Here is a 24877-nt window from a genome sequence, read left to right as displayed (position 1 = left end):
ACATAGACAACGAGATCTCCCTGATCTGTTCAAAAGGAGCACGTTGCAACACAGATAGAACGAGATTCAAGTCCCAAGGGGGCAGAGGATCCCTCCTAGGAGGAACCAGATGCCGCACACCCTGAACAAAAGTGCCAACCAAGGAGTTGGAAGCCACGGGACGTTGAAACCGAACGGCCAGCGCAGACACCTGACCTTTTATCGTAGCCAGCGCCAAACGCTGATCGACACCCGTTTGAAGGAAGGACAGCACTCGGGAAACCGAGTAAGTGCGGGGAGAAAATCCCCTGGACTCACACCAAGCAAAATAGGCCTTCCAAGCACGAACCTTCTCCTTAGAGACGAGTGCGGAACGTCCCTGAGGGACCTGACTTCCTCCTGAAGAGTTCTGAGTTTGTCTTCCGGCAGGAAGACCTTCGCCTGTACCGAGTCCAGAATCATTCCCAGGTAGGGAAGACGAACCGACGGACTCAGCGTCGACTTTGGAAAATTTATCGTCCAACCAAACTCCTGCAGAGTTTGCATCGTGACAGACAGGTCCTCCTCCAGACCCTGGCTGGTCGCAGACTGAACCAGAATGTCGTCCAGATACCCCAGGACAGAAATGCAAGCACCTTGGTGAAGACCCGCGGAGCCGAGGCGAGACCAAAAGGCAACGCCACAAACTGGTAGTGATCCTCCGCAATGGCAAATCGAAGGTACCTCTGGTGACCCTCGAAAATGGGGATGTGAAGATACGCATCCTTCAAATTGATGGAGGCCATGAATTCCCCCGGAACCAGGGCAGCCACCACCGACCGCAGGGATTCCATGCGGAACTTGCAAACCCGCACAGAGCGGTTCAGAGCCTTCAAGTCCAGAATTGGACGAACCTTGCCCTCCTTCCTGGGCACGGTGAACAGATTGGAATAAAACCCCCGAAATCTGTCCCGATGAGGCACCGGAACCACCACTCCCTGAGCCCTCAGGTCCCGCACCGCCAGGTGCAGGTCCCGCAAACGCTCTGGAGACAGTTGAAGATTTGAGGGAAAAAATCTGCTCTCCGGCCGAGAGAGAAACTCGATCTTGTAACCAGATCGAACGATCTCCTGAACCCATCTGTCCCGCACACGGGCCAACCAGGGCTGAAGAAAACCGAGCAAGCGTCCCCCCCACCCCAAAACTGGGGGAGGGCGCCCCTTCAGGCAGCACTGTTATGGTCTGCGGATCCGGATTGACCGGACTTCTGTTTACCAGACCAGGGCTTCTTCTGAGAGCCTTGACCTTTGAACGGCTTGCCCTTGTAGTGCGGCCGAAAGGCACGAAAGGACCCCTGAGGGGGCCCAAAACTAGCATGTTTCTTCCCAGAAGCCCCCTTAGCCTTGGGGAAATGGGGCAAGAGCGTGCTCTTACCACCGGTGATCCCCTTAATCAACACATCCAAGGACTCCCCAAAAAGGCGAGGCCCATCATAAGGCAGATTGGCTAAGGTCTTACGTGAAGACTGGTCCACCGACCAACATTTCAACCAAACCAGGCGGCGAGACAACACCGCCACGCTGTGCACACGTGCAGCCAACGGAACCAGGTCCAGGTCCGCATCACACAGATACATGACACCCTGGTGGATTTGATCCACCATATCCAGGGTCGCCGGCGAGGCCGAATCGGCCACTAGGACGCGCCTAAGCATCTGCGTCCAACTTGCGATCGCCTGGGCCGCCATGAGAGAAGCAAACAGAGCCTTAAGCATAGAACCCGTAACAGAATAACTATGACGGGCAAGAGACTCCAATCTCCTATCCGTGGCATCACGGAACACAGGGGAATCCTCTGCAGGAATCGCAGTGGATTTGTTTAAAACCGCAATTGCGTGATCCACTGGGGGAGGCACACACCACCTTTCATCAGTGGAGGGCGAGAAAGGATAACGCAGCTTGAACCTACTTGGTACAGCAAAAGGTTTGCGCAGATTGCGCCATTGTTCCTTAACAGCGCGCTGAAAATCATCATTGCAGGGAAAAACCTGCGGCGTCCTGCGTTTTCTCTGCGTCCCATAAGCCGCCAAGGCAGCGGGGGGACACACTTCATCCTGCAAACGCAGTGTTTGCTTTATGGAAGCAATCAATTCATCCATGATTGCAAGCTCTTCAGGCGAGCCAGGGGGAGAATTATCAACCCCTTCAACTTCAGCCTCCACCTTGGACCCCACTAGATCCAGGGAGCAGCGGGACCCCGATAAGGAGGCCCCCGCCATAACAGCCCCATCACCTTCACCCTCAGAATCAGAGGAAAGAGCAACTCTGGGTCTTTTAGTAGATTGAGCAGCCACCAGCATCTGCACCTGAGCAGCAAGGCCAGTCACAATAGTGGCTAAATCCCCCCCTGGGGGGGAAACAGCGGTCCCCTGGCTTTCCACCAAGGCGAAAGGAAATTTGCCCTCCTGAGAATCCATTGCCCCTATAACAAATGCCGGATAATAAAGGGTTAACTGCCCCTTTAAGCAAGCGCGGCGAACGCAGTCCACCGCACCACACACAAGCACAATGAGACCCCCACAGGGAATATTAAACTTAACGCAGGCAATGGATAGCAAGAACAGAAGGATAAAACCTGAGGAGACCCTCGCCGCTGCTGCTGCCTCGATCGGTGTTCCTGGAGAAGAGGAAGTGATGCTGCCAGGGCGCTCTATGAAAGCCTATGGGAGGCTACAAGAAAATGGCCGCCATGCATGTAGAACATGCGGCCGGAGCGAGTGTAGGCAAAATGGCGCCGTTTGGCGCCGAAACCGCCGCTCCCCAGTACAGTAATGCACACATGTCATCCATGTATAAAAACACATGTCAGATCGCCGCAGCGATCGCTGTATAATGCCCAAACATGCCACAAAACATGCCCCTCAGCACACAGCTTCTCACACTGACAAGGCTGACACACACAGTGTCACACAGCTCCCCCCCCCTTGCAGCCCACAGCATGCAGCCGAGAGATAGGGAGACAAACAGTGTGAATAGAGGCAGGTTACACAGTCCCAGACTGACACCCCCCCCAGACAGACAGGTCCCCACATAAATACACTTACCTCACATGGCGTGGGGGACCCGCACAGGCGAACAAGCCGCTGCACATGAGGCAGGGAGAGTCGCATACAAGACGCACAGAATGGGGGTTAAGAAACCGCACAGCGTCCAGTGAGGTAGCCACCTCACCAATCATCCCTGCACGAACAGGGATGGGTCGTTCACTGTGCCAGGAGCGTTACCTGGCTGAACGCTCGATGGCAGGCTGGGAAGCCACTGACCCACGACCTGCGACCAGGGGGATCAGCCCGAGACCCAGCCCGCATGATCCTCTTCATCCGAAGAACTAACTAACGCTGACAAAAAGAACAGCTAAGTAAAGGTAGAGAGAAAACTCAAACAAAAATCCAAAAAAAGAAGAAAGAGTCTGGGGCAGAAAGCCCCAGCACAGAGAGAGCCAGCCACTCCTGACAAGCTAGACATTAAAACTGAGATATGGTTGCAGGAAGTAGGAGGGTATTGACTGAGGGGACCACCCCTTGAGGGTGGGATATGTTAAAAGCTTTAATGTTAACATATTCTGTTGCCTAGCTACTCCTTCGGAGCAAAGTCTAATACCCCATATGTGACGAATATGAAGAGGCGGCGACTGTCGGAGGACGTAAGAGAAATATTATTTTTCCTTTATTTAAAAAGCTAGCGGGAACCATTTCTATTCTGACAGGTTTGTGTGTTTTTTAACCAGTGTTACCATAACGGAGACCCGATCAAAGCTCATCCCGGCTATGTTTGGGTGTCTTACTAGCCAGCAGATGCGCTGGCTGGTAGCTTGAGTCTTGGGTGGGACCGACTAGTCCAAGCAAGCTAGTTAGCCACTCTGATCGCCAATACAATAGAGAGGACTGCCGGCTCTAAAAAAAAAAAAAAATCAAACTACCTGGATACAACCACTTGAAGACCAATGATGTACTACGTACGTTACTGGTTGGAAAGTGAACCACTTTGCGCCTTTTTGCAGGGATCTGGATATTTCATGAAAGAGGGGAACAAAATTAGTTGAGTACAGCAATGAGTGGGATGGTGTCAGTTTAAAGCCCAAATAGGTTAGCGCCAACGGGCAACAAATGTAAGGATAAGAGTGTTGCAACTGAGTCAAAAGATCCTGTGGCATATGGAGCGGCATGGCCTCCGTTTTGGAGGTATTTATCTTGTAACCGGAAATGGCGCTAAAGGAGTCCAACACGGAGTGGAGCGATGGTAGGTACATCAAAGGGTTCGTCAAAGTCAACAGTATGTCGTCTGCAAATAAAGAAAGCTTGTATTCCCTGTGTCGCATCAGAACCCCACTGATGTCCGGGTGTGAACGGATGGCCTGCGCCAGTGGTTCTAAGCATAATATATAAAGTAAAGGAGACAGAGGGCAACCCTGACAAGTGCCATTAGACATGGGGAACAGAGGCGACACAAAAGCAGACGACATGCATACTTGGGCAGTGGCTGGGGAGTAAAGGGCCTCCAGTGCCTTGTAAAAGGTGCCTCTGAGACCGAATCTCTGTAAAGTAGAAAAAAGATAGGACCAGCTTAGCCTATCAAAGGCCTTCTGAGCATCTAAACTCAGGACCACTGTGGGGCGTGGAAATCTATTTAGGTGTTCAATCAGGTCCACTGAGCATCTGGTGTTGCCCCCGGCATGTCGGGACATAACAAAGCACACTTGGTCACGATCTATCAATTTAGGCATGACATTTTCCAGTCTATTGGCTAGTATCTTGGGGAAGATCTTGTAATCAGACTTTAGAAGGGCGATTGGTTTGTAATTGTCTGGGAGCGAAGCATCTTTACCAGGTTTGGGGATAACTGAAATGTAGGAATGGACAAATTGAGGGTTTGGAGTCTTGCCTTCAAGCAGAGAAGCGTCTAAGTCCAGAAGATGTGGAGCTAAGATAGGTAGAAAGGTCTTGTAGTAAAGATATGGCAGCCCGTCAGGACCTGGAGCTTTCCGAAAGGCAGGTCCTTGATTGTGGCCGCCAACTCGTCAAAGGTAATGTCAGCATTCAGTTTGGATCGATCTGCAGAAGAAACTCTGGGGAGGGAAAGGTCACTAAAAAATTCTTCAAAGTTTTCCTGAGTAAAGTTAAAGCGGTGTTCCAGGGTAAAGCAATTGTAAAGTTTACTATAAAAAGTGCCAAAAACCCCAGCCATAGTGTAAGGGCAATGAGAAGGAGTCATGTCAGGCTGCATCAAAAGATCCGGGATCGAGTGAAATGGCCGAGGTCGGAACTTGTTAACCAACATCTTGTGAGGCTTGTTGGAATATTCATAAAAATGTTGCCGAGCCCACATCAAGGACTTGACCATCTTAGACATATCTAAGGTCTTGATGCGGTCTCTAATACTAACCACCTTGCGCAATTCCAACACTGAGGGGGAAACCCGCATCCGTGACTCCGCTGCCTGTAAGTCAGCCAGAAGCGAGGTCCGAATGCTCTGTCTCCTACTTTAAGCGGGCGCCCTCTGCAATGCAGGAGCCCCTAAAAAAGACTCTGAGCATCCCACAGTGTTGAAATCTCGTCTACCGACCCATCATTCAGGGTAGAAAACAATCTCAATTCCTCCGCCAATCGTTCTCAGATCACTGGAGTCTGTAAGAGACGATCATTGAGATTCCAATGACAAGATTTGGGGGTAGCAGCTGTCAGGGATACATCAAGGGTGATAGGTGCATGATCGGACCAGGTGATGGGGAGGATCTCGGAGTGTACCATACAAGGGATTAGTGGGGCCGAGATAAAGAAATGGTCCAATCTAGAGTGCATTTTGTGCGCGGCAGAATAGAACGAGAACTGTTTGTGTGTAGAATGTTTAGGTCGCCAGGAGTCAAAAAGCCTGGATACACTTACGAAATGATTTAGCTTGTGTCAGCAGTCTATGGGGAGGCGAGGCCCAGTTAAGAGTCTGTCTGTCACGGTAAGGGGACATAATGAGATTAAAATCACCTACCACCACCGTAAACAGCTGGGAGAGGTAGGAGGTAGAGTGCAAAACCTTTTCCAAAAATTCTAACTGCCAGAGTTGGGGGCGTAAATGTTAATTACAGTAAAGGAGGAAGATGAGCAATCACAGACCAAGGCAATGAATCTCCGATGAGGGTCCAGGAGGGATTCCTGAACCTTAATGGGACAAGACTTTCTAATGAGTATTGCCACACCCGCTTTTCCAGACTGGTCTGAGGCCACATATGAAGTGGGGAAATATCTGGAGGCAAATTTAAATGATCCACCAGAGCGGAAATGCATCTCCTGAACCAGGATCACATCCGCCCTAGAGGAGCGAAACCTCTTTAAGAGCCAGCCAACGCTTTTGTACTGAGTTCAGGCCTTTCACGTTATATGAAAGAAATCTCAGAGCTATGGCATCTGGGAGGCTGGACAGAGGACAGAAGCATTGAAAATATAAACATCCATAAAAGCATTACTTTGAAGAAGAACATAATGACAATCTTTCAATGCAGTCTGTGACATGCCCAAGGACATAACACAGAGGCACCAATCCACATATGGAGAAATAAGGAGCCAGACAAAAACAAAAAAAAATCCGGCAAGTAGAGAAAACAAAGAAATAAAAACCTGAAGCAATATCGCATAAAAAACCAGTGTGAAGTCAGTCATGTTCAACTGAAGAAAGCCTAAGAGACCATGGTGTCTCAGGAAGCACGGGCAACAGCCCATGGACGTAAGGGGCAACACGGGAACTTCCGGGGGATGAACTCCGATAGGTATGGGACTCACGGCTCTCCAGCGAAGAGAAAAAGAAAAAAAAACATAAAACGTCATAAACCTGAAAAAAGAAACCCCATGGCAAGGGAAAAACAGGCCACCCTAACCAGGGTGGCAAAAAAAAAAAAAAAAAAAGATACTTGGGTACAGCAGAGGCTTCAATCTCACGGAATAGAGCCAGGAGACAGGAATCCACTAATCAACATCTTCCAGGTATCAGCTCAGGGTGGGAATCTGGAAAATCATGAGCGTTGTGGAGTAACGTTGGGCTTTGGCTGTGGGGTCTTCAGAGGGGGTCCAGATACGACCAGGGGTGACTGGAAAGGGACGACCGGAGGGCTGCTGTGGCAGGAGTTCCTCTTTGGGTAGAGAAGGGAGGCCCAGGCCTCTTTATAAAGGCTTCTGCTTCATGGAGATTTTGCATACTGTACTGGGTGCCATCTTTAGTAAAAACCAGGCAAAACCGGAAAACCCAGTAATAAGGGACCCGATGTTTTTGCAGATGTGAGGTCACAGGCTTTAGGATCCGCCGTTTATTAAGAGTGATTGGCGAGAGGTCATTAAAGATCTGAATTTTTACCCTTTTGTATTCCACTTGTGACTTGTTGCGGGTTGCCAGGGTCAGAGCCTCCTTGCTATCATAATAGTGGAAGCGGACAATGACATCTCTGGGTCTGGCTCCCGCAGGAGATTTGGGGCCCAAAGACCTATGTGCCCTGTCCAAGCGCCAGTCTATGTCCACAATGTTAGGGGCTAGAGTGTTAAACAAACCCAGTAAGAAGGGGTGTAGGTTATTGTCACCCACATTTTCAGGTATGCCCCTAAAGTGCAGGTTTTGGCACCTTTCCCGATTCTCCAAATCCTCCTGTTGTAATTGTATCTGAGAAACTGAGTGCTTCAAAGAGGAGTTTTTTTCCTCCAAAACCTGCACATACTGTACCAGGGCATCAAATTTATTTTCAAGGTTATCTGTCCGTTCTCCAATCTGTGTAATCTCATCCCTCAGCTCCACACATAATTTAGCTCACCTAATGTGCTTCCGCCATGTCCGGAAGCCGCGAATGCGCCTCAGTACATATGTCTTTAATTCTAATAGTGCGCAAAGGGAATTCCCATTCAAAACATCCCTTAATCTCAAACACTCTGAAGTTGTACAATTTTAAATAGGTCTTATTCTAATTCCCCAGAGGGAAGTAGTTTGTACCTGTAAGGAGCAATAAGGGACTATTATAGTGGCATTTCATATTTGTATAGAGGTTGTCCCCGGCTCGGTTTCTACTGTAATTGAGGGTAAATCCTTAGATAAACCTCTGTGCTGCCTCGGCAACAAGATAGTATGGCTTAAAGATGTTACACTTCTATTTTCCTTTTCCTCCAATTGAACCCATTTTTGAAAAGGGGCATTGTGTCTAGTCCATTATTCTCACCAGAACTGCTACTTTATGATAATTCTCAAGGTCTGGCAGAGATCGTCCCCCAGTTGACCTAGATCTAACAAGCATTTTATACGCAACACGGGGACCTTTGTGTTACCAGATGCATTTGTTTAACAATGAGAGTTATGAAATAAGCCCCTGGATATATTTATTGGGAGGGCCTGGAAGATCTAAAGAGCTTCCAGAAGAGTCACTGTTTTAAACACATTTATCCTACCCAGCTAGAAAAGCCTAGTGGCAAGATAACCATTCAAGTCATGCTTAAGTTTATTGAGAATAGGTAAATAATTATCCTGATATAAATCTGTTACTGACGCAGATAAATGTATACCTAAATCTTTCAAGCCCTTTTGTTTCAATTCAAAAGCATACAGGGGTCTAAGAGCCCTAAGCTCCTCTTGGAAGTGCAGAGATGTTTCATATTTAGGATTTCTAAACGTTGACCTTTAGGTTTGAGATTTCCCCTTATCTTTTCAATCCTGTTAGAATGTTGGGCAGCATCTGTCTGTCAATTGCAAATGCAGATACAGTATTTTCTTGCTCACCTATTTCTGACCCGTATCTTTTGATTTGCCGGATCATCGATAGGAGGGGCTCTAAGTATAGCGGCCCTTTTGGCATCTAATAAATTACAAGAGGAGAGCTTCTGACGGGTGCAGTACTTTTATTCTTATGCATCAAAGGTGTGCAGGAGGGTTGAACGTTATTCTCTTTAACACCATGAACACCATAGCACTGTTGCACCGTGAAAACTGTAAATGACATACAATACATTTGTTTACAGTGATCACCAAAAAGGGGGTTACAAGGTTAATTACAAATGTGAAATTACAAGGTGGATTACAGTTATCTGCACACATATCTAAATGACATTAAAACATCTAAGGAAACATGGCCAACATGCAGGATGCTTTGGATTATCTATAGCATATTTAAACTAACAGCATGGACACAAATATACTTATATATATATATATATATATATATATATATATATATATATATATGCACTTTCACTGTATACCTCGCTCCGCTTGCCAAGGGGTGCTAAAACTTTTAAGCCTTAGGAATTCTCTCAGCAGTCATCTTCCTGCTCAGTATATAAAATCTGAGTCATAGAAAACTTTTACCTCAGAGGGAGTAGGAGGAGTAGGAGGAGTGGTCTAGTGGTTCTGCTGATTAAACATTCCTCAGGGAACCAAAAGGAAGGCAGAAAGGTTCCACCTAGCAGTAAGTGCTGAACACAGATTTACAGTGATAAGCGGACAGTTACACTAAGGATAGCACAATTAACAATGTGGAGAGTGGGCAATTCTGTCACGTTCCATTTTAAAGAGCGAATAGCCACAACAGGGTCCCTTTTACTCATACTTGAGTTGCTGGTCAAGAATATAATGCCTCTATCCATTTATACGTACGCAGGTCTAACCCAAAATGTTGTAGAGTTGAAAGCATAAAATCCGAGTCACACCTGTCAAAAGCTTTTTCAGCATCAATTTTTTTTTTTTTTTTATATTTTCTGACCGCGGCGGTCCTATAGAATAAAATGTTGAAAGTTGTAATTTTTTTATGTCGCACAATATTTGCTCAGCTGTTTATCAAACCTGTATTTTCATAAGAAAATATACAAAATTGTGCCCACAAATATGGGGCAGCACAGTGGTTCAGCACTTCCATCTGGCAGCACTAGAGTTGTCGGTTCAAGTCCCAACCATAGCACTACCTGCCTGGAATTTGCATGTTTTCCCTGTGCCTGCGTGGATTTCTATTGGGTATTCCAGTTTCCTCCCACACTCCAAACACCTGTTGGTATTTTATTTAACTCCAGTCTAAACTGGCCCTAGCTTGTGTATATATGAATGTGTGTTAGGCTGGCCATACACTATACAATTTTCTTGTTCAATTTCCTTTAGATTTACCTTAAACTGTGAAGTGCAAGGGCCAGCCTGATTCCATACAAATTGAAAGTATTTAGGTTTGACCTCATATTATATGGTTTTGGTAAATCTTAAGGAAAATTGATCAAGAAAATTGTATAGTGTATGGCCAGCCATAGACAGCACAGATTGTCCTTGAGGGTAGAGGTGTGTTGTGAATGTACTGTACACTATATACTGTATGTACTTTACATACAGAATATAGTGTACATTGTGGTTCCTAAGCTTTGTATTATGCTAATTTTTATGTGCAAATTGTCAGCGGTATAGCAGTACCTGTATTGAATAAATATAAAAGATTGGGTTGCCTTGAATAAATGCATATCAAACCTTAAAATTGTGCATTCCAGTGAAATGGCAAAAGACTATGGTACCCAAAATTGTTCATATGTGACATTTTAAATTGTCTGTACAGGTTATCAAGTTAACAGCATATGGTGGCCTGTTACTCTGACATTTGTGATGATGCCAAACGGATGTGCTGCAATCACAGTTGTGTGCACCCTTCCTGCGTTTTTAGCCAGAATTCTGACCACTTGGAAACTATAAGTGCTCAGGACTGAGCACTCCAAGTTTATTGTGCTTGTTTTAACCTTTTGATGACCATGGTTAAACAAACTGGTAAGGGATGTTTCGTCTAGTGATTGTAGCCCTGTCACCGCTTAATCACCAATGTCCTGCAGGCTTCCGTTTGTAACTAAGCATGGTGGCAAGCATCATCGTTGGGTCATTGTGGCAGTGACTGTTTTTCTTATCTTTGGGAAACACAACTATGTAGATACTCTTATGGAGCTTATCATTTCAGATGTCCACTGAAAGTGCACTCTTCATATGTCCATTCCTTATTGTCTAAGTGGAAAATTCATAAGTATTTAGCTGTAATACTTTTTTTTTTTTTTTCCCCCCATATTCATGTATAGTATAGCACTGATGTGTCACACATTCAGGTTCCTTTTAAGGAGAAATGAAAAGCTTTCTATCCAAGCTTGTAACATGCAAGTGAACAAGAGCCAGTGTAGTCAGAACCCAGTTAACCTTGCAAATGTTTTTGGGTTGTGGAAGAAAACCAGACCACCCACCAACATAGATGATTCCCTTGCAAAAATGGGTCTGCGTGGATACGGTTTTTGCCATTGTGGTTCCTAAGCTTTGTATTATGCTAAATTTTTACTTTTATAATTGAAATTTAAATATTTAAAAACTTTATTATACTTTCTATTTTTGTTTGCAGAAATCCGCAGAAGAGGATCCAAAGAACTGCCTGGGAAACCTTTACACTTGTATGATACGCCATATGAACCATCGGAAAATGGAATAGATTCAGATTGTGAAAAGTCAGATCAGCGACCCCGGGAATCCAGATTACCACAAGATGATGAGCGGCCTCCAGAAGAATATGACCAGCCTTGGGAATGGAAGAAAGATAGAATTTCAAAAGCATTTGCAGGTCAGTGATAGTGTAGTCTTCACTTTCCTACCATGAGCAAAACCCCAACACTGAGGACTAGAAGGTATGGACACCTAGGTGGGCAGAGTTTGTCAGATTTGACTGCAAATGTTATTATCCTGATATAAAGTGCATCTGTCCACTGTTAGACCCGGTTCACACTACTCCGACTTGGGATGCAACTTGTGCAACCTCAAGTCGCCCCAAGTTGCTTGTCATTACAAATTCAATGTAAATGAATGAGAGCCGTCTTAATATGCACTACTGAAGTCGCTCCAACCTCCGACTTCAGAAAAGGTTCCTGTACTACTTCAAGGCGACCTCTGTCCCACTTGTGCACATAGACTTCAATGGGAGTCACCTCTAAGTCGGATCCTTATCTATTTTCAAGCGACTGTGATCAGACTTTCCAGGAAGAAGAAAAAGATTACCCAGGCATTCCCCACAGACAAAGTCGCCTATCATTTAAGTCTCTTCAAAGTCGTGCACAAGTCACTCTAAAAAGGCGCTCCTTCATGGGGTGACTTTCTGGTTTCAGTAGTGTGAACCGGCTCTAAAAATGTATTTATTTATTTTTTTAAATCAACTGCCAATAAATGTGGCCCATGTGATGAAGAAAGTACTCTCCTTTCCTTTCCTCCTACCTGTTCCACTGAATGGCACTGTAATGAATAGAAATAATTGGCTGGGGACTCTTCAGAATTCAACCCTTGAGTGCTGGATTCCTGGTTTTCCTGCTGTACTTAATCGTCTCTCTGACCTTAATGTCATTAATGTGTATTGTGGTGCTGTGAGTCCAACATGAGGGGACTCCTTAGCACAGCAGGGAACCAGGCATTCAACACAACCTGAAGTGTTGATTTGGTCTACAGCAACCTTCAGTAGCACATGGCACAAAATATGAGGTCATCCAGAATAGACAAAGAATATATTTTTTTTTATTCACTTACTAAAGCCTTGTTTTAACTGAGGGCAACAAAAAAAGAAACGGTTACTTTAATCGCCAATTTTACAAACCAAACTTAAAAAAGTAGTGCAAAGTAATTGCAGCAGAAGTATGCTATGTGAGTTGGTGTTCATGATCAACTATTGCAGTTGCTAAGATAATGTACTTCTAAATATACACATATATACAACCTATATATATACACACACACACGTATCTCATGAAAGTAAAATATTATCAAAAAGTTAATTTATTTCAGTAATTCAATTCTAAAAGTGAAACTCATATACTTTATATAGATACGTTACACACAAAGTGATATATTTCAAGCATTTTTTTGTTAATTTTGATAATTATGGCTTACAGCTAGTGAAAACCCAAAATTCTGTATTTCAGAAAATTTGAATATTACATTAGACCAATAAAAATTGATTTTTAACAAAGAAATGTTGGCTTACTGAAAAGTATGTCCATGTACAGTATAGTATGCATTTATTACTTGGTTGGGGCCTTCTTTTGCGTGAATTACTGCATCGATGCGTCCTGGTATGGAGGCGATCAGGCTGTGGCACCGCTGAGGTTTTATGGAAGCCCAGGTTGCTTTGATAGAGGCCTTCAGCTCGTCTGCATTGTTGGATCTTATCTTCCTTTTGACAATACCCCACAGATTCTCTATGGGGCTTAGGTCAGGTGAGTTTACTGACCAATCAAGCACAGTGATACCATCATCATTTCACCAGGTATTGGTACTTTTGGCAGTTTGGGCAGGTGGCAAGACCTGCTGGGAAATGAAATCAGCATCTCCATAAACCTGGTAAGCAGGGGGAAGCGTGATGTGCTCTAGAATTTCCTGGTAGAGGGCTTTGCTGACTTTGGACTTAATAAAACCCAGTGGACCAACACCAGCAGATGGCATGGCTCCCCAAATCATCATGGACTGTGGAAAAATTTGCATTTAATTTGGAAATCAAGGTCCCAGAGTCTGGAGGTGATAAAGAGAATGTAGTTATAGTTTAAGATGCTGACATAATTTATTTATTCATAATACTGTTGTGTGTTTTATTTTAGATACAATTATGTTTACTTAGAATGTTGTCTGCGTAATAATTAAAGCATAGCATAAAAACATACATGTAAAATATGTGGCGGCAGCTGAGCAAAGCATAGTGCATAGAATGTAAAGTGTGTGGGTGGTTTTTGTTTTTTTGTTTTTTTAATGTAATCTCCTATGATCTCTACCTAGATCTCACATTTAGGTCAGCAGTCATTTTCAGTTATTTGTAATACTGAAGGATAATTAAAAATGAACTTAAGATAAAGTTAAAATGACCCTAGCAGTGTGGGCTGCCTCCACACTTTAAAGTGTCACTAAACCCAGAACCTGCATTCACTATATCTGGTCTCCCACAGTACACAGAACATGGAAATGCAATTATTTTTTAGTAAATATAAACTGATAAATACCTTTTCTCATCAGCAGTCTTGTGACTTTTATCAGTCTCTGCTTAACGCTTGTAGGAGGAGTTTTCATTCTCCCCTGATCCTCTGTCTGGACAGTGCTGATTGGCCCTGTTCTGATCACATGCACTCTCCCAAGAAAAGAAAATCTCTCTAGCAATACACACCAAACTGAGCTTGTGCAGCCTGACTTTAAATGCTCTGTTCTATCAGGAGATGGGTTGGAGCCAGTTAAAGAAGGGGAGGATCAGAGAGGCAGGATTACACAGCCTTTATACATAATGCAAAGGATTAGCCCCTTAGATTCCAAAGTGAGTATAACAAGCACACTTTACTGTATATACAGACTAACTGTTGTGGGTTTAGTAACTCTTGAAGTGCTTGTATTGCCTAGGTGGGACAAATTATTTATTTAGATATACCAGTGCATCTCCTAAAATTAGAATATCACCAAAAAAGTTAATTTATTTCAGTAATTTGATTCAAAAAGTGAAACTCATGTATTTTATATAAATGCGTTACACACAGAGTGCTATATTTGTCCGTGATGATTTGGGGAGCCATGTAATTGCCTGGTATTGGTCTACTGTGCTTTATCAAGTATAAAGTCAGCGCAGCCCTCTACCAGGAACTTTATGCTTCTTTCTGCTTACCAGCTTTATGGACATTCTGATTTCATTTTCCAGCATGACTTATCACCTGCCAACACTGTCAAAAGTACCAATACCTGGTTTAATGATCATGGTATCACTGTGCTTGATTGACCAGGAAACTTGCCTGACCTAAAACCCCTAGACAATCTGTGGGATATTGTAAAGAGGAAGATGAGAGACACCATACCCAACAATGCAGATGAGCTGAAGGCTGCTATCAAAGCAACCTGGGCTTCCATAACACCTCGGCAATGCCACAGGCTTATCGCTAAAGAAGCCCTGACCTAGCACTGAGTGCATACTATACTGTACATGGAAATACTTTTCAGTAAGCCAACATTTCTGCATTAAAAATCATTTTTTTTTTTGTCTTATGTAATCTTCTTTTCTGAGATACTGAATTTTGGTTTTTCACTAGCTGTAATCCATAATCCTCTAAATTAAAAGAAATAAATGCTCGAAATATATCACTCTGTTTAATGAATCTATACAATATGAGATCGACTTTTTTAATTGAATTACTGAAATGAGCTTTTAGACAATATTCTAATTTTTAGGATGCACCTGTGTACATGTGAATGTGATTAGGATTTTTTTCCTACCCTGACTAAATGTTTCACACATTTTTGCTGGCACTTTATGCTACAGAAATACTTTCGTGCCAATCTTTGTTTAATTTTATATTATGTTGCCCTTAAAAAGCTATTGATCATTGGAAGCTGAGCCACAAAAAAGCAGGCAGAGTGGAAGGAATTATTCACCGGTATTGCTTGTGCCTTGTTTGGCATGGTCTCTGTGTGGAAGCTGCCATTTTGGTAGAGACCGGGTTTTGCCTTTTTGTCAGAGCCTCCAGCAAGCCTAAAAGTTAGCAGCACAGTAATTCACCAAGTAAGACTAGCAGTCAAAAGGCAGCAGTACCTAAGATCTCACATTCTAAATATACAGCCAGAAATGCCTAGACTGTTTTATTTCTGTAATATTATACCCAAGGCTTACAATAAACATTTATACAACAAGGTATTAAAAAAAGTTGTTTCATAGACATAACATACCACAGAAGAACAGAAATGTGATATGTTTAGAAGGAATTTAGTCAACAAATTTATACTGTATACCTAGTTCAGTGATGCCTAGCATTGATATTAAAAAGGGGTAACAAGCAAAACAAAGCGTAAAAGATAAAAGAACACACATCTCAAAATCGAGAAGAAAAATGTTATAAGGCTTGTAATCAATCTAGAAACAAATGTCTATTAGACCATATAGCCCATATATCTAAGTAACAATGCACTGGATCAAGAAGCATGAAAAATGATCTCCAACATTATGGCATCTATTCTGTTAATTTATGAGAAAAATTGTGAAGGCTTCTAGTTTAAAGCTATAGCCCAATGTGTAGCTAAACATATAATATGGATAAGCTTCTCTAAGTGATAGGACACGCAAGGTATTGTAGCAATTAAAATGCATGTAGGCATAGTGAGTGTAATTGAACGTCCTACCAGACAGGTGGAGATATCTGAAATCTTTTGCCATATGGGACTGTTTCTCACAAGCCTAAAATATATGGGATAAAGAACCAGGGGAGGCACAACTACAAAAAACGGTATCTGAAACCTCAGGGGATATTGAGTGTTTTAAATGGTGTATAGTACCACCTCGAACATGCAATGGTTACCCCCCCAAAAAAAAAAAAAACCCATACTGGACCCTACCTGTTTGTAACTTAAGACCAATCTCCTTGCTCCCATTTGCCTCTAAGCTTCTTGGAACACCTTCTCCACAGCCGTATGACCTCCAACCTCACTGGCAACAACCTTCTCAGTCCCCTACAGTCCAGCTTCTGCCCACAACATTCCAATGAAACTGTGCTACTAAAACTCACCGATGACCTCCTAACTGCTAAAACCATTGGGCAGTACTCCATACTCATACTCACTCTTGGACCTTTCTGCTGCCTTCGACACAGTTGACCATCCACTCCTCTTCTACAAACTCCCCTCCCTTGGCCTCTGTGATTCTCTAATTTCCTGGTTCTCCTCCTACCTATCCCAGCTAACTTTCAGTGTCACATACAACACCATCTCCTTTGCTCCTCTTCCTCTTTCTGTTGGGGTACCCCAAGGCTCCATCTTTAAGCCCCTCCTATTCTCTCTCTATACCTCTTCCCTGGGCAAGTTGATAAACTCCCATGGCTTCCAGTGCCACCTCTATGCTGACTACACCCAGATCTATCGCTTTAGGCCTCAACTCACCCCCTCAATCTCTTCATTTATCACAAACCTATTGACTGACATATCAGTATGGATGTCACACCACTTCCTCAAACTCAGTCTTTCTAAAACTGAGCTTGTAATATTTCCTCCGCCCTCCCCATGACTTTACCATTGCTATCAACTATCCCTCTTCAGCCTGTTATGCATGATTCTGCTAGACTAATACACCTTAGTAAACGATCTGTGACTGCTGCTCATCTCTGCCAATCCCTTCACTGGCTTCCCCTACCCCACCGTATAAAATTCAAAATGCTAACTACAACGTACAAGACCATCCATAACATCGCCTCCAGCTACATCACCAACCTCATCTGCAGATCTTGCCCAAATCATCCTCTCTGCTCTTCCCAAGACCTCCTGCTCTCTAGCTCCTTTGTTACCTCCTCCCATGCTTGCCTCCAGGACTTCTCCAGAGCCTCTCCCATCCTCTGGAACTCCCTGCCCCAGTATGTTTGGTTAACCCCTACCCTGTCCGCCTTAGGCGATTCCAGAAAACTCACTTATTCAGGGAAGCATACCACACCTCCACCTAAGAACTGTACCCGAGTAACCTCCATCAGATCATCCCCCGCAGCGAATACCTTTTATACCACCTCCCCCTCCCTTTAGATTGTAAGCGCCTATTCCTTCTGTATTGCACTGTATTGTAATTGTACTGCCCCCCTTCTACATTGTAAAGCGCTGCATAAACTGTTGGCGCTCTATAAATCCTGTAGAATAGTATTCCACTCTTGTGGAGTGTATTGTTTTGCACAATTCTGTTCCCATTTCAACATGTGCAGTAATTGGTCTACTGCTGGGTCATCTGTCAGAAAACCATATAAAGTGGAGATCAGTCTCTTACCCTTAGGGGGAGCTAGACATATTGTTTCAGTAAAAGGTAGGCTTACCAGTAGGCAACAAGGAGTAGTGAGAAGCAAAAAAGTGGTGGATTTGAATATATTGAAGCCTTTCTTGTGTATTCTACTTAAGGGTTTGAAGGCATGGGCATATGTAACCTATGAATCATTATCTCGAAGAGCAGAAAGGGTAGTTAGCTTATTTATATTTCACCAAAAGAAGAAGGCAGAAATAAACCTGGGACTTCCTAAAAATGAAGTCAAGGCAAAGACAGAGGAAGCCAGGTTATACTTGTTTTATAGAGTTTCCAGATCCAGTGATTGAGCTACCAGGGCATTGAAAGGACAAAAGTTGGAGACTTAAGATGACCAGAGCAAGCCTGGATGATAGTATGAAAGAACAGGACAAAAGGTGTTTTTTGGGGGGGTGCTGCTTGGGCACAATTAAAGGTGTTGTAAAGGCAAAAGGTTTTTTATCTTAATGCATTCTATGCATTAAGGTAAATGTCTCTCTGTGTGTAGCAGCCTTCCCAGCAACCACTAACACTTACCTGAACCCCATCTCCGTCCAGCAATGTACACGTGTCCCTCGGCCGTTGGAGACTCTCCCTCCTGATTGGCTGAGACCCAGCCGTGGCAGCATTGGCTCCAGCAGCTGTCAATCAAGTCAGTTAACCAATCAGGAGAGAGAGGGGCAGGGCCGAACTGCAGCTCCTTGGCTCGGGTGCCCCCATAGCACGATGCTTGCTGTGGGGGCACATGACAGGAGGGAGGGGCCAGGAGCAGTGAAGTGAAGAGGAGGTTCGGGGCCGCTCTGTGCAAAACCAACTGCACTGAGGAGGTAAGTATAACATGTTTTTTTTTTTTTTTAAATTAGACTTTACAATCACTACAATGTTACTAGGTGTTCCCTATAACCTAGCAAATTTTCACTTTTTTAGTTCAGGTCCAGTAAATAATGTCCAGTGGCATTGCCAGCTTCTAATTAATTGCAGATTAGAAAGTTCCCTGCAAGAGAAGAGGCAGTATATTCAACTTTCTGGCATCCCATGTCTGCTTCCTGCCCTTTGTTTCAGTGCCACAGCCTTGCCATTCAACGTTTCAGAGAGTGTTGTATGCCATAGTGCCATCCTCTGGCCCCTATGTCACTAAAGGACCCAGCAGTGGCATAGGGGTTAGAGCATGGAACACAGCAAGAGGCGGGGGACTATCACCCTCTTTTCTTGGTCCAGGTTTTTCTTGAACCACTGTTGTCATTTTTCTCTTTTGTTGACCTAATAGCACTCTTTCTTTAAATCCATAAATTATTTTCTGGTAGGATTCCTTTAAAATAGGTCTATTGTTTAGTGCAGTAAAATTATATGGTTTAATTTTATTGTTCCATGACAGTGATATGGAGAATGTAATTATAGTTTAAGATGCTGACATAATTCTTTAATTCATAATACTGTTTTGTTTTTTATTTTAGATACATTTAGCTTTATTTAGAATGTTGTTTGCTTAATAATTAAAGCATAGCATAAAAACGTACATGTAAAATATGAGGTGGCAGCTGAGCAAAGCATAGTGCAGAATGTAAAGTGTTTGTGTGTGGTTGTGTGTGTTTTTTTTTTTTTTTTCCTATTGTAATCTCCCAGGATTGCTACCTAGATTTCACTTTTAAGTCATCAGTCCTGTTCAATTATTTATAATACTCAAGGATAATTAAAAATAAACTCAAGATAAAGTTAAAATGACCCTAGCAGTGGGGCCGCCTCCACACTTTAAGTGCTTGTATTGTCTAGGTGGGATATATTTAAATATACAGGTGCATTTACTAAAATTAGAATATTATCAAAAAGTTAATTTAAGTAATTCAATTCAAAAAGTCAAACGCATATATTTTTATATAGATGCATTACACACAGAGTGATAGATTTGTGATGATTTGGGGAGCCATGTCATCTGCTGGTGTTGGTCCACTGTGTTTTATCAAGTCCAAAGTCAGCACAGCCCTCTACCAGGATACTGTACTGCATGCTTCCCTCTGCTGACCAGCTTTATGGCGATGCTGATTTAATTTCTCTGTCCATCAACAGACACAGGTCCATATCTTCTTTAGACCATTGGGTTATGCTCCTGTCATCAGGAATAGGACACTAAGCAGGAAAAAGCTTTACCACGCCTATGCTGGCTGTCCCTGCAGGAATAACCCCATACACTCTGCTACAGCATAGTTTGTTTATGCCTAGTTCCCTGATGGGACTTCGGTCTTCGCTATTAATAGGGAATTTATTTTGTGATATTTTTTTTTTAAATTGTTCACTAGTTAGAGTTCCTGGAGAACTAAAAGCAACAGCTGCAGTGGCGGCTGGTCAATAAGGGGTGCAGGGGCGCCGCCCCCCAGAGGCTAGTCACAGTAAAATTAACATTAAAAAAAAAGTGTACCTTTTTATTATTGCAGCGGGGCGCACGACACATTGCTGGCAATGGGAGGGGTGGGGGTTTAGGCATCATGTGCCTCTTTTTTCTTTTGATGTGATTGGCCGTCCTCTACAGTGTCCTCGGGGAGCAGAGCGATGCGCCCCGGATACTCCCATTCATGATTTCAGTCCTGTGATTGGTCCAGCCTGGACCAATCAGGACGTCCGACATAAGGGCGGTGCTTGGGCCAGGCGTCACAGCCTCTCATCCAGCCTCTCGAGGGTATCAGCATGACCATGAAGGGGAGAGGAGCTAGAGGAGGCAGCAAATGCAGGCACCGTGACCACAGATCCTGGATTAGAGAGAACCATGAGTGTGGCCGCCGCCCCCTTGTGAGCCTGGGTAGAAGGAATGACGAGGCGGCTGGATTTAGAAGAATCAAGCTCTACATTTCCTTCTGCATCCTCTGAAAGCCTGTAGGAGGGGGGGGGGGCAGGCATTCTGAGGCTGCAGAAGGAAATGCAGAGCTTGATTCTTCAAAATACAGCCGCCTCTACTGCTCCTCTTATCCAGTGTCTTTCTACTGACCCCCAGTGCTCTGTGACCAGCCCCAGGGCTCTTCAACCCAACTGCTCTCCTACACCCCCCAGGGCTCTCCTACACCCTCCAGGGCTCTCCTACACCCCCCAGTGCTCTCCCCCCAGGGCCCCCCCCCTAGGGCTCCCCCCCGGGCTCTCCTACACCCCCCAGTGCTCTCCTACACCCCCCAGTGCTCTCCTACACCCCCCAGTGCTCTCCTACACCCCCCCCAGTGCTCTCCTACACCCCCCCAGTGCTCTCCTACACCCCCCAGGGCTCTCCTACACCCCAGAGCTCTCCTACACCCCCAGGGCTCTCCTACACCCCCCAGAGCTCTCCTACACCCCCTACACCCCTCCAGTGCTCTCCTACACCCCCCAGGGCTCTCCTACACCCCCTACACCTCCCAGGGCTCTCCTACAACCCCCTACACCCCCCTACACCCCCAGGGCTCTCCTACACCCCTCAGAGCTCTCCTACACCTCCTACACCTGCCAGGGCTCTCCTACACTCCCCAGTGCTCTCCTACACCCCCTACACCCCCCGGGGCTCTCCTACACCCCCTAGTGCTCTCCTATACCCCCAGTGCTCTCCTACACCCCCCAGTGCTTTCCTACACCCCCCAATGCTCTCCTACACCCCCCTACATCCCCCAGGGCTCTCCTACACCCCCCAGGGCTCTCCTATACCCCCCCCCAGGGCTCTCCTACACCCCCAGGGCTTTCCTGTAGGGTCTATTGATGCTGGATACTGGGAGATCTATTATTGTTGTATGGGTGGTGCTATTGTTGCTGGAGGGGGAGGTATTTTGTGGCAAGTAGTTTATCTTTGCTGTGGGATCTATTGTTGCTCGGGTCTATTGTTCTAGGGAATCTATTGTTGCTTCAAGGCACTGTACCTTGATTACTGAAGGCCCCTTTCACACTTGTGTGACCTCAAAGTCACGCAATTTTTTGCCATGTTTTTTGCCACAAAGCAATGCCTATTACATTTTTCTGTTTGCGCCCCCCCCCCCCCCAAAAAAAAAATTTGGAGCACCAGCCGCCACTGAACAGCTAGCTGTGGTTTTGGACTGGATATTTTAGATCCTTATGGTCTCCCAGCCTTGCCAGCACCGTGAGCAGGTTATAGTCCAGAACTAGGCCTCGCCATGACAGAGCCCCAATGGATGGGGTTGAGCCTGTGAGTGGACGCGATCGACCTGGAGTCGCAGCGTACCCCCTTGGTTGCAGCACCCCCACTCCCGGTGGTGGGAGGTGGACGGTTCAGAGTGGTGCCCACCTGGTACCATGGTAAGGTGAGTAATACTGTCCCCCCAATCCTCTGGCGGTCTCGGTCTGGACATGGGCCTCCTTCCTGGAATAGTCAGACCCTCGGAGCTCCCTCGGTTCCCCTGGCCTCTGGGATGTTAGGCCTACATCCTCCCAAGTATTTTCCCCTACCTATCTTTTGAAAAAGGCATTTATGCCGAAACATGTAAAGAGGACTTGGTCAGCCCAGCTGTTTTACATCTTATATGCCTGTCTTTCACGGATGTCTGTAAGTGTATCAGCTTTATTGTTATTAAATTGATTTTAGCAATATTACGCTATATGTCCCTCCATTTTTTTCGGTTTTACCACCCACCATGTGGAAGGGGAATCTCTGAACTATTCCATCTACCGGAGATTTGCATGGTTGCCGTTGGAATCGGTGAAAAATCTGTGGGGACACTCCATCATTTTTAAGCCTGTTTGACTCCTACACTATATGGTGTTTTGGGGTCCCATCCATCTGGTGAGCGCAATATATTTCTACCTTCACTGGTGACGGGATTTGCTGCACTTATATATGATTTGCACCATTATATATTGGACTTTTTCTCACCATCAATTGTTTACGTCACTTGTGGAATGTTTCCTGCGATTGGACAATTTATTTTGTTGGGAATTTTTTTCTTCTAGCGCTGCACATATTTTTGTATTTATTTTCCCCTACCCACAGCAGGTCCTACCTCCGGGGGGGGTTCGGAAATATTGCAGCTTCATTTTTTTGTGGAGGTGGCCTTATCCTGGTTATCCCTCTGATGCCTCGTCCTGGACCTCCTCTGCATGGCGCGCCGCCATTTTGCTGTAGATTCATGCTTTCTTTTCTCCCATCAAAAATGCATAGGCAGCCAATTTTTGTTAGTTCCCCATAGGAATGCATGGAGCTGCCATTTTCTTGTAGCCCACAATGCTGGACAGGTGAATGGCATGTAACACAAAAATCTAGCTATGACAGGCTGTGCCTGTGGCAGATCATTTTACTTTGTTTCACAAGAACGCGCTGGCAGTCTCCTGAGCGGTTTGGTAACGTTTCTAGGGTCCCCTGTAGGTTTCTCACCCACCTCATAAGATTGTTTTGGATTGGGGCTTGGTATACCGCTAATTTAGCGGAGGGATCGCAATTTAGCGACTTTTAAAGTGACACTGCATTATTTTCATCTCAGTGTAAAATGGAGTCACAGGGTACGATTTTACCTACAGACCCCCTAGAAGTGGCTGCGGAACTCTCCTGGGTTGCAGTCTGTCTGCGATTACAGCAGCCTTGGAAAGCCTGGTATCAAAGGTAGATTTTGTATGTAAAAGTGTTGCTAGCTGCAAACACCCTCTGCCTGCTCCTCTTTTGGTAGTTTCCTCAGATTCTGAGTCATATATGGCCACCGCAGACGCACCCCACCCTGAGGGGTCAGTGTCTAAGCATTCTAATGGTGAAGGGGACCTGTTGGGAACGCGCATTGGTGGAAGCACTTTGTTTCAGTGCGAGAAATGATTAAAATTGGCAGATGGCTCTAAAGCATCGGGATCGCAGATGTCTTTTGGTTCCTGAAAATTGGGCAAGGTGTTTTCTAGTCCGGAGCTTTTTGACGATATTGTCAATGAACAATGGAGGCACATCAGGCACATGCTAGTGGTACCTAAGCGCTTTACATGCCTTTACCTTTTTGCAGATGCAGTTTCCACTAGGTGGACCGTGCCACCAAAGGTGGATCACCCAGTTTCCAGGCTAAATAAGAATCCCCGGCCTTTGCGGACCCTGTGGATAGATGGGTGGAGTCTCTGTCCCGCCATCCACGTGCTAGCGGGTTCCAAAGTGAAACCAATATTTGTGAATGTTATGGTGTCAGAGGCTGACTGAATGGGTTAAGTTACTAAAGGGTAACTTGGAAGCTGAGCAGCTCCTCTCAGCAGTGCTGAAACTAATGGACCAGATGGCTCAAGCCCTGGTGTTCATGTGTGATGCATCCCTGTATGTGGCCCCCCTAGTGGCCAGAGTGTCAGTCACTGGGGGAGGGGTTGTTTGGATCCTCTCTGGATGAGTTGATCAAAGGCCTTATGGGTCGGGGGGGGGGGAGAGTACTCTTCTTCCTCAGTCCTCTAAGGCAGTGGTCCTCAACTCCGGTCCTCGGGAGCCCACTAACAGGCCAGGTTTTTCAGTAATTGCTGTATTCTAGTCTGCATCTCCCCAAGGTAATACTTAAAATCTGGCCTGTTAGTGGGCCCCGAGGACTGGAGTTGAGGACCACTGCTCTAAGGGCAAGGCACCACATCATGGACGGGGACCTTCCTTCACTGCTCATAAGCAGCTTTTCCATACCTCCGGGTCACAAGAAAAAGGGAAGCCGTTTAAGTCTTCTGGGAGTTCCAAGAAGCCATGGTCAGGTAAATCAAATAATATTTGATCAAACCTATTTACTGTACCCAGAAAAGAAGGCAAAGTGTGTCTAATTCTGGACCTCAAGACACTTAATCGCTTTGTGCGGGTACAGAGATTTTGCATGGAATCCATTTGAACAGTAGTGGCGTCACTACACCAGGGAGACTTTTTGGCCTCCATAGATGTCAAGGACGCATATCTACACATCCCTATCTACACTGGTCACCAGCAGTTCCTTCACTTTGCCGTAGCAGAAGAGCATTATCAATTTGTGGAGTTCCCATTTGGTCTCGCCTCCACTCCCAGGGTGCTTACCAAAGTATTGGCCTTAGTGTTGGCTTTTTTTGCGCCAACAGGGGATTGCGGTACTGGGCTATCTGGATGATCTATTGAGAGCAGACTCTCATTCAGCCTTATGAACGACCTGACAATCACTGTCAACTCCCTGCA

At 45.1% G+C, this 24877-nt stretch overlaps 1 protein-coding gene across 5 annotated transcripts in view; it reads left to right on the top strand.

Annotated features, from left to right (window-relative positions):
• Positions 1–24877, top strand: part of SHF (Src homology 2 domain containing F) — a 412091-nt gene that overhangs the window by 226360 nt on the left and 160854 nt on the right. For all 5 annotated transcript variants that reach the window (XM_082254702.1, XM_082254701.1, XM_082254705.1 and 2 more), the window contains exon 3: positions 11380–11595. In XM_082254702.1, coding sequence (XP_082110828.1) covers positions 11380–11595 — 216 coding nt within the window. The remainder of the gene's footprint in view (positions 1–11379; positions 11596–24877) is intronic.

This window comes from Pelophylax lessonae (genome assembly GCF_965119305.1).
Source record: "Pelophylax lessonae genome assembly, chromosome: 4".
Taxonomy (NCBI): Eukaryota; Metazoa; Chordata; class Amphibia; order Anura; family Ranidae; genus Pelophylax; species Pelophylax lessonae.
This window is presented reverse-complemented; position numbering and strand designations above follow the sequence as displayed.